This window comes from Zerene cesonia, chromosome 12 (assembly GCF_012273895.1).
Source record: "Zerene cesonia ecotype Mississippi chromosome 12, Zerene_cesonia_1.1, whole genome shotgun sequence".
Lineage (NCBI taxonomy): Eukaryota > Metazoa > Arthropoda > Insecta > Lepidoptera > Pieridae > Zerene > Zerene cesonia.
Genome location: NC_052113.1, coordinates 5,074,795 through 5,085,600, shown reverse-complemented (window position 1 = coordinate 5,085,600; position 10,806 = coordinate 5,074,795). Strand labels below are relative to the sequence as shown.

At 34.2% G+C, this 10,806-nt stretch overlaps 1 protein-coding gene across 4 annotated transcripts in view; it reads left to right on the top strand.

The window, feature by feature from the left end:
* The window catches only part of LOC119830675, a 74,976-nt gene extending 66,251 nt beyond the window's left edge, over positions 1-8,725 (top strand). The window contains exons 3-6 of one of the 4 annotated variants that reach the window (XR_005287860.1): positions 4,491-5,885; positions 6,394-6,513; positions 7,234-7,288; positions 7,431-8,725. Coding sequence is in view for 3 of the 4 variants with exons in the window: in XM_038353753.1 (XP_038209681.1) it covers positions 4,520-5,885; positions 6,394-6,503 (1,476 nt within the window). In the remaining variant the exon portion in view is untranslated. The remainder of the gene's footprint in view (positions 1-4,490; positions 5,886-6,393; positions 6,514-7,233; positions 7,289-7,430) is intronic. The other 3 variants (XM_038353754.1, XM_038353753.1, XM_038353755.1) reach the window with 3 other exon arrangements.
* Positions 8,726-10,806: the final 2,081 nt, after the last annotated feature.

The following is a 10,806-nucleotide window of genomic DNA, read 5'->3' as shown; positions in this document are numbered from 1 at the left end:
CAAAGACAGAACGGAACGTAAACTTGACAATTAATATTTTCTTGATGTCAACACTTTCATTTCCGACAGGTGACACTTTTGACAGGGGACTTTGACACTTGACACACGTTTGATGGCAACTGTTAAGTGGATGAATTGAGTATAATACCTCTGTCAGTAGATATGCTGTCACTGTCTTGCCTCGCAATCTCTTGTACACTCCTGCGCGCCTAGTACTTCACAGAAATTGTGGATCTTTAAATTGCTATTTTATTTATAAAAAATAATCTTTTATTTTTAAAGATTTAACAAAATACACGTCTGAACTGTAAGGCGGTCCAAGGGGAAGGGGAAGAAGATTATTTAAAAACTCATCGCTTTATTGAGTTTTGATATTAACGAAACTGCTAATTTTGTAACAGTTAGATTATAATGCTAAAAAGTATAGTATAATGGGTTTTGGAATGGATAAAATATGTAGAAAATGTTCTAAAAATATTTTACTTATGTAGCATACCCCACAAATTTTGCAAATTTTAAAAATTAGGTACACATCAAATTTTGCGTGACTCTATTGGGAAAATATCACTCCGCGTTTGAAGTCTTTTATTTTACATTAATTTTGGGCAATTTGATAATTTTCAAGTCATTGGCTTTAAATCTTTTTTCCCTACCCGGGTTTTATTAGTAAAAATTTAATAAGATCAACCACGCATTAAACGTACATGTGATTAAGTTAATACATAGTTTAATTAAAATTCGAAGAAACAAAGAATTTAGTAAGTTAAAAGTTGCCAGGATGTCATCATTATTCACCATGTTTACAAATTTTTACGATGTCTTAGCATTTTGCTAATCTGAGATTTAAAACGCTGAAATAAAAATAAAATTGCCTGTGTAAAAAATCGCATCAATGTTCAAGCCAAGTGATATAAATTTTCTATTTGTGACCTAAGCCGAGCTTACCAAGATAGACGGATATTTAGACTCGACGGAGACCTAAGCCGTAAAAAGAACGAATGATTTTATAATATGTATGAACCCATTTTATATGTGCCTTTCAATTTCCACTGATTTTGTTTTATATAGCTCTAAATTTGAATGGGTGAAACAACTGATTGTTGACTTATCCTAATCATTATAAGCTAACAATAATTATCAATAGCCACAATACACACATTTAAACTTACGGCTACGGCCCTTCCGAACCCCTCCATTCATGCGATAGTCCAAACCGAGATCGGGAGAGGGGGGGACGCCCTTGAGTATGTGGCAACCAAAGTGAACCTTCAGTTTACCCACGCGTCCGTGCCAAGATGTAGTTACCCTTCAGGCTAACATCGAGTTTCACCACAAAAAAAAGGAACGTTAATGCAGCCGCAGAACTTAGGTCTCGTACCTTCGACATAAAGTGATTAGACACTAAGTCTTTCACTTCATTCACACCACTGCACTATAAGTACAATCATTTCGTAATTCATATTTTAACATATTCGAGATAAATACAACATGTTATTTGCATTTTATTAACAATTCACTGAGTAGTAAAACGCTGTATTATATCTACGTAAGTGCCTCTTAACCGTTTCTACTGCGTTCCTCAAATAGCAGTTTTAGTGCTAAAATTAACGGATTCTCTGTAACCCTTGTCGGCAATAGTTTATTAGGCTTTTAACTAACCGCATTTCTATTTTGTTTTATTTCGTATTGCTGGATCTCTACACTGCTATCAATAAACTAACTATACACTAACTATACACAATTGGGCAGAATGTTTTGTTAGGAATTCAAAAATAGTTTTGATACAATCTGCATTGAATACATTTTTCGTCTAATAACAATACCATACAGAGGTACTATAAGGATTCATTGATAAACAAATAGTGATGTTTGCGTTGGATGTCTCTGGATTGTCTTATGAACTGCGGCGATATAAGAGCTACATAATTGTATTATGCCGAATATGAAAATCACGTTTTATATAATATGTAACACGAAATTGCCAATACAACTCTAAGAATAATATTTAATTACCTCATTTCTTTGACGTTACACACCCGATATCGAATGCCGACGTTATTTTTCTATAATAATAGCTATTAAATATAGACCAATGAACAACAAAAGCTGTCACGTACAAAGAATCACGATCATTGAATGACTCAGCAAGCGCTTTTAACTTGAAAAATTCGTCACGCACGCTCTCATTATAGAGCCATTGTAAAAAATACAATTCTTGACCGTGTCATGTAATTTACCACCTAATAATAAGAGTTTTTATTGGTAAATCTGGCGTTAATATTGGCATAAATTATTTGTGTTAATGTTGTAGTTTCTGTGAAGTTTACAGAAGCGATATATTTACTATTGGAACCAAGTAGGTGATATACGAATTAGTTAATACAATAACATAGTGAAATATATATTTTTTATAAACAAGTCTGTCTCATAAAACAATGTGTTTTGTAACCTTGAGGAACGCGATAATACTCGCGTTCCTCAAGGAATACATCTACATCTTAAAATAATACTTTTTAACGAATCCTAAACGCGATTTATTCATTACATCCCGACATTTAGACAGTTTACAACTAGCGAGGTCTTAGAAAGACAGACCATAAAAAAATAATTTCTTAATCCTGACGAATGTGATATATAAATTTCTTTATAGATTCTACTTCTGTGTACCTACATCTAGACTTTTTACATTGATGCCGGGCGAATTTTATATAAATAATTTGAATAAAGAAAACGCGTCAATGTCACCATGGCACCATGCCACAAACTCATTATTCGTGAAGAATAAAATAACCAGAGGGGTGCATACAAATATAAAACACTTATTATCTTATCATACAATGATGGATGATTCTTTTATTATAATAAAGAGTAATTGCTTCCTTTCACATGAGTTAAAGCTTAAGTAATTACATTAATTTATAACTGTACAATTTATAGATTATTTTATATTTTTCTGTGTTTATTATTTAAAGCGAGACTGTTGTTCGTTACTAAGTTTAAAGAAAATTTCCCTATATTTTAGTTTTTTTTCGAAATATATAAGCAACAATGTTTTTTTTTTTCTTTAAGTACCTAGCACATTTTAATTAAATAAAGAAATATATAACATTTATAAATACAGTTGTAGCTAGTAGTAGTAGTAGTAGTAGTAGAAATAAGCAATTATAAATAAATAATTTATAAAAAACATAGAACATTCCTACAAAGAGAAAGTTAAAGACTTATTCAAAATAATATATTTGGTAGTGAATGTGACTCTAAAAGCAATATTGCATATTTTTGCTCCAAACCCCACTCATAACTTGTCTATATGGCAAGGGTGGATAGGGGAGCCAAATGTGCTGATATCGCAATTTAAATAATGTATTTTATGTTTTTTTTAGATACACAAAATATTAGCTATACTGAATTATTCATTTTATACAATGATTGCGCTTTTAAAAATTTGCAAACATCGTCTCGTAAAGTCAGTATGAAAACAAGCTATAAATTACAATTTTATGTCATTGTGATCAAAGCAATAAAAGTAGATTAATAGAATTGGCTCTGGCTTCATGCCTACATAGACGCAAAAACAAGCAAGGAGCTATTAAGTCGGATGTTAACAATTTCCCCCAAACTGCAGAAAGAATCGTGAAGAGCGTTGATAGGACATCTTTATACCCAATTGGGGCCGAGAAATCTCAGGACGCTGCAATAGGACAACAAATTATAGTCATTGCCGGACGGTCAACGGGCCCTTTACGAGCGATTCCCAGCGTTGATGATGATTTAGATGCAAGGAATATCGGGCGGAAGCGCAACGATAAACCGCGGGAACAGATCGGTTGTCATAGCAACGGGACACGAGCTAGAGGGTAAACCTCGCTCCCTCGGCGTCTAGTTCACGGACACTTATTATCGTTATCGTAATAAATTGGTCTGGAATGCGTACAATAACTCTAAGCGAGATCGCAATAAAATTGCGATGTGGAATTTCGCTATGATAAAATGTGATTTATTGTAATTATTGTGCTTCGCTTGAATGTTTCATACGCTCCCATTGCTATTAAAGACCAATGCGCGAAACAATTGCCAGGTTTTTTTTAATTACACAAGTAATCTCTTAAAGATTGCTTCTGTTAATTGGATAGGTACTGGTAGAATTGCAGCGATATATCCTTAGTAATTAATCGCCAATTAATATTTTTTTGTGCCTTATGTATTCATATATAATTTCGCTCTATTAGTTTTGAATATTTTAAATCCATATAAATTTATTACAAGTATAAAATGCAACAATAAACACGACGCGAAGCCCCAATTTATTACGCGGCGACTGATGATGATATATCGACGTCGGCTGCTGTGTTGATCGTCACTTACCCTACCCTTATCACGGGCATGTAATTTCGGATTCAATGCCCTCGGGCTTTCGTCTTTTATATTACATTTTTATGTAAAATAAAATATTCTTCCGTAAATTAATTTGGTTATTTATTTATTTACAGGTACTTACGCGGTTATGAGACGATGAGCCATGGAATCACGCAGTGCGCCGCCGAGCCCCGACGAAACAGGGGAGGCGGTGTTCGATTCTCGCTGTGGTCGATATCCTCACCAACCATCACTCCAGAGGGCCTTTGCAAGCTGCAGGGAAACAACCAGGCCCCGACCTCATCATCGTCATGCGGTATCAGAACCTGCACGACCAGATGAAAGAGTTTTTACCACGGCAGAAGTACATGATTACCCTTCTTCAGAATCTGGAATCGCAGCAGACTGTCCACACGCTCACAGCAGTAACCCAGATGATAGTCCATGCTATGACCGCTCTGATTACGAGGGAAATTCAAGTTATAGTTTAAGACATAATTTTCATCACACGGTTGACTGCAATAAGCATCGTTCCGAATTTCACCGTAGCCATACTCCCGATTATCATGAGCATGGATCAGATAGTGATAGGGGTCACCCTCGAAGTCAAACCAGCCGTCGACCTTACAGGAAACATAGACGGGACGAAGATGATGGTGCTCAATCTCTCGATGAGCGATGCGCTCGCGATCTCGATGAAATTTTACCCGCACGGCTAGCAGGCATGAATTTATCACGTGATCAAACATCTCAGCCGTGGAACCGAAGTAATATTGCCGCTACTATGGAGCGATTTGAGCCCGTCGATTATTCATACGCATATTATGACCATCATTTATCCATGCCTTCATCGTCGAGGAAGGCTAACCGACAACGTGGACGAGGAATACCAAGAGATCGATCTGCTCGACACAATTACGTAACCAGATATGGAACAGAGGAAAATATTTATGAGGAAATAAGTGATGGTTCAAGGACATGCCCCAAACATCGACATGCTCCAAGACAATCTCTTATTTCCCTTGACAGAAGTGGAGTTGAGGAAGAAGTCCGACGAGTAGAATCGAGGCATAAACGGATATTAGGAGAATTAAATCTAAGCGTTGAAGCCATGCTAATGCCAGAATGTGAGTCGCCAGATTCAGAACGAGCAGAGGATCGGGATAACATTGAAGAATTACTAAGGGTGGGTCCTACTGATGAATTATTATCCCCTGCAAGTTGTAATCCTCCTGATTTAGACAGCGGTTTTAGTGGAAGTAGTAGCGGTGCTAGTTACGTAGGCAGTTTGAGAAGAAAGCCGACAGGGTCAGTTCCACATTTACCAGCTGTTGCATATGGAACGCGTGGCGCTGGAGTGCGTATTTTGGGTGCTGATGATTGTCATTTACGTTGCCCTAGAGATGTTCCGTCACCACGAAGTTCCAGTTGCGGCGATGCAAAGTCAAGCGGCTTCTGGAATAAGAAAGCATGGAAAAAAATATCTGGCTTTTCAAGTTCCAATAGCATCAACAAAGCTGGCTTGACCGGTGAGTTATGAACAATGTGCGGCTATTTTTTATTTTTTATATTTTCGTTTACATTTTTGACAGTCATAAGCTACAGTCTCTATCAAAATTAACTTCAATCTCATCTTGATTATGTTTACATTCTGAATTTAGCTCAAATGAATTTTATTTTATACTTATCTTGACATTGATACACTCAAATTTACTTTGAAAATCCAACATACATTACATTCCCACATGAACGCAAATGAATCCGAGCGGTATCGAATCATGAAATCTTGTTTTTTTTCGTCCGCTTTCGTCTGCCCAAGGGCGCATTTCAGATGGACGCGCTAGCAATGTTATTTTTATTTTTGTTAGATGCCTTCTTTATCTAGTAGCAGTAGTGCAATTTTAAAAAAAAACTCTTCTCGGGTTCGAATCCCGTTGAGTGACAGGTGCGAACGCAGCCATAGACATATTTCCCATGCATTCCTAGATGGAATAGGGTCTTCGGGAGATATTTTAACGGTGCGCCGTTTCATTGCAGGTCTACTCGTTAGGTACACTTTCCGGCGTAAGTCCGGCTCGCAGGGCTCTCAAGGCAAGCGAAGACCTGAGCCCGTCAAATGCGATGCGTGCCTCTCCCAACGATGTTAGCCGATCTATGGTAAGGCTCACTTTCATACAAATATACATCACACGATGAAAAAAATACCAAAGATGCTATCTATATTTATTTAAATACGCCCCTAATAGCAAAAATTAAATTCTTAAATCTGTGCATTAGATGTAGGGAAAATAGGCTACCTATCTTGAAAGAAGCATTTATTTAGAGTCTTTGAGTTGTTATTTTTGGTTGAATTTACTAAAAAGCGCGTCCATTAAATCATTTTTCTTTCCTTCTACGAGGAATATCGTTTTTCCATCTATTCCTTTTCATCCCCACAACGTTTGTAAAATTTTATAACCAGCATTAATAAATTACATTAAAAGCATCCACCAAAGTTCCGAAATCAAGTGAATCTCTAACAAACAAGGATGCGGTAGGAAGATCCGTTAACAAAGTCCATACAAAGTTATCTCATTAAGGTATCGTAGATATTACTTTCGAACTTTGCTTTAAGTATTGTTCTGCAACACTCGGCAACAGCATGCACTTCCACTTAATTAATCCTCATCGATACGCATTTACTAAGAACAGGCAAAACTTCACACAAGGTTAAATAGATACAAACTTTTGCACACGTTGAAAGCCAACTGCTCTCCGTATATCGACAAGACAAATTATTTCATTATTTTTGGTTAATTTTTGTTGATTATGTTTGGAAAATTGTTTCTGTTGAACGCGAAGCTCGATCACTTAAATAGAATTATCTATTGGTTACAGATGAAGCCTGTAGGCCAAGCAGAGCTAAATCCAGAACTGCTACTATCCCATACAGGTTAATATTTTCTTAATTCGCCTGAGGTTTTAGCACACAATATTTTACTGATGCACTAATTGTTCTGGCACAATTGTAGTCCCTTTAGTAGCCTGTGCAGTATCTTATTCGTATTGTGTCCTCAATTTATTATTTGTTTTAGCTACTCCAACGGAAAATTGGTAGTGCCGCTGGATTCCCTAGCACAGAGCTAAGGGAGTGAGGAAACAACTCGTCACGCCCGCCTCAGTTTCTACCATGAATCTTATCAATCACAGAGACAACGACTGTCCAGAATATATAACACTGCGTCTATAATATAAATTTATTTGTGTTAGATGTTTAATATGTGTTTGCTTAGAAATAACATTCCAAACAATACATATATATGAGTAACAATAAATGAATATTATGTGCACCTCAATGGGTCTTAAAGACACATCGTGAAGGCTTTGACAACCGTCGTGTAAAAATTGTAAATAAAAGTAAATAAAGGCGAGTATACGTTGACATGATAGCCTAAATGATATTTTGCATTGTTACATCAAGTTTCATAGAAACATAGAGGGATGTTGTTGTTACTTATCAATTTTTAGATGATATTAGGGTACAAGAAAAGGCTGAACATGACATTTTGTACTTCAACTTTTTTAATTTAAATTAGCACAGAGAGCGTAAGAAATTGCAAAATTGCTATTTATTTAAAAGTAAAATGGCTTCTTACTCACAAATCTACTTGATTACATAGTAATATTTTCTATAAATGTAAATAAACAGGCAAATCACTTCACTATTTTTTGGCGCTGATTTTTGTACAACAGTCGACCTATGTTTTGGTGCTTAGTACTATCAAAATAATAGATAAATCTTATTCGAAATATCTCTTGCACATGTAATGAATCTCATGGTCCAACCGATTATTTATAAAACTTGTAATAAAGCCCTAAGAGGAGTGCTAAGTTATTCTTTCACGTAATGAGCATTGTTAATATTTGTTACATTATTTGTATATTTTGTAAATATAAATAGAAATGGTGCACACATTTATTACTTTAAATGTTTTTTGTAAATAAAAAATAATCACATGTAGTAAATATGTAATCAATTATTTGGATAATGAATGATGAATACAGAACCATCACTGGCGAACTGCCTTAAATATTATTCGTGTGGATTAGAAGAGAGCACTTAACAATGAATTGTTTTAAATAAAAAGTAATCTAGGAGATTTGTATATAATATACATTCATTTATACTCCAACACGCTTTTCGTAAATTATTGTAAATATTAATATTTATATTTGTTTTAATCAGCGAGTTATTAATTTTGTACGTATCGTAAGTAACTCGACTGATATTACATAAATAATAATCAATGTTACACGAAAATTTTTGTCTGTAATTAGTGATCGTGTTCAAGTCAAAAGAGATTTTTATTAAATAAACATTAAAAATCAAGGTTTTTTGTTTTAATTGTTATATTTACAAACTAACATGAAAATTTACACGTAAATTTCGTATAACATGTATCTTTTTTATGCTTTGGGCATATAAAAAAGATACATGTAAACAAAATATAATAATAAAGTATAAATATTATAGACAAAGTCGTGTGAAACATGCAAATATTTTTGGAATCACGACTATAACGGAGAAGAAAATTATACTTCAAACTATCTTAACAAATTATTTATTTTTGCACATAACCGCTTAGCTTGTGCAAAATTTAAAAAGGTACCAATTAAGGTACTTTACAAAGAGCTGTCTTAAATGACCTATAACATCATTAAAACTTTCTATACTCCTTATACTAAAAAGTATTAATAAAAAACCAGCTAAGTGCTACAGATCTGATCTGATTCTGATCTCAACTTTTTTCTTTAGCTGTGTACAAGACGTTGATTCGTATCAAACTTCAAGATGCTGAGTTCACGGGGTTTTCATTCCCTATTCCCTATAGGTTTTGATTCCCTTGCGAGTGTCGAAAATTTGCAACATAAACTGTTATATGTTTTGATTATTATCGCTTATAAGATTGATTTTTTTATAGCTTCAGGGAAAGTAGGATTAAGTAATATGAATTTCAGCTTGCACGAGTTACTGAGAGAGTAGGTCTTGACAGACAGTGAGTTGGACAAGAATGTGATACTATTAGGGTTTCCTTTTTCCTTTTGAGTTACGTAATCCTAAATACATATATAGTGTTACGTTTACTGTTTACTAGCTGTTCGTCCCGGCTTCGCCTTTGGAGTGCCACATATAAAGCCTATGTCAGTGAAATTGTAGCTTTCCAATGGTGAAAGAATTTTTGAAATTTCCAGCAGTTGTTGCTTGAAAGCGTTACAAAGACACAAAAATACTAAAGATGCCTCTTGATAATATAAATGTAAATACATATTAAGGACGTTAACAGTAAATTCCAAATAATTAATCGAATATATAACATCATATAAAACCCTTTTCATCGAAACTGTGTAATACATTCGAGTATTAATAATTTTACTTGTTATCTAAAGTCGATTCACAGAACATGCTTGAGGATGGCTAACAAGCTGAAACCATTTTGAACCAACCCTTAGATGTCTGTTTTTGAGTGGATAGACTTTTTTTTGCTGCTTTCTAGTATAACTAGCGCTATGCCCCGGCTTTTACCTAGGTACATATATATAGCAATAATGGATCACGTTAATTTCATAGACGTTGAAAGAGCTATAGCTAGCTTAAAAATACTACAAAATACTACACTTTAATCAGTAGGAATTGCCATTATTTCACGAGTCAATATCATCAAACAGAATCGGATAAGCTGATAAAAAAAAATATTGGATAGTTTTTTCATAATATTCAGTTACAGGGACGATCTTAATATATAAAATCCAGTGTCATGATGTATGTTCTTAATGAATTCTTCACCAACTCCAACGATTTTGATAAAATTTGCCATTTTATGTGTAATTTGGTCCAACTTAAGATGTATGATAGTTTTTATTTCGATTAATTATCCCAATGATTTATAATCTTAATATTTTTAATTATTACTCAGCCATAGCAACGGGTGGGTATGCTAGTAAATGTTCAATATATGCAAATATCCCGAGTAAAATTATGGAAAAAACAACAACTTAATTCAACGGTAATCGTAGTGCGTGAGTCATTGTAAATCACATTTTCATGAATTTAGCATTAATATGTCATATAAAGCAGAGGCTGAATGTTCATGACTTTAAAGTCTAAAGAGGTTGGATGCTCTCATCAAAGGAAAAAGCATCAACTTGAATTGCTTTGTGAATTAAATGGGTCTCATAATAAAAATAAATAATGTACAAAATGTTTTATTAATCATAATATAATAAAATATATATCAACTTATTGTGACATGGTTTTTCATCATATTCATGAAAAAAGTAGATATTTAAGTGGTAGAATTAATTTTATTTAAAATACTGAACTTCAGTTACGCTATATCATAACTAAACAGTGATGCCACGCAATTATGATAAAAATGTAGTTTGTATTTATAGTTTTAAAACATTATACCG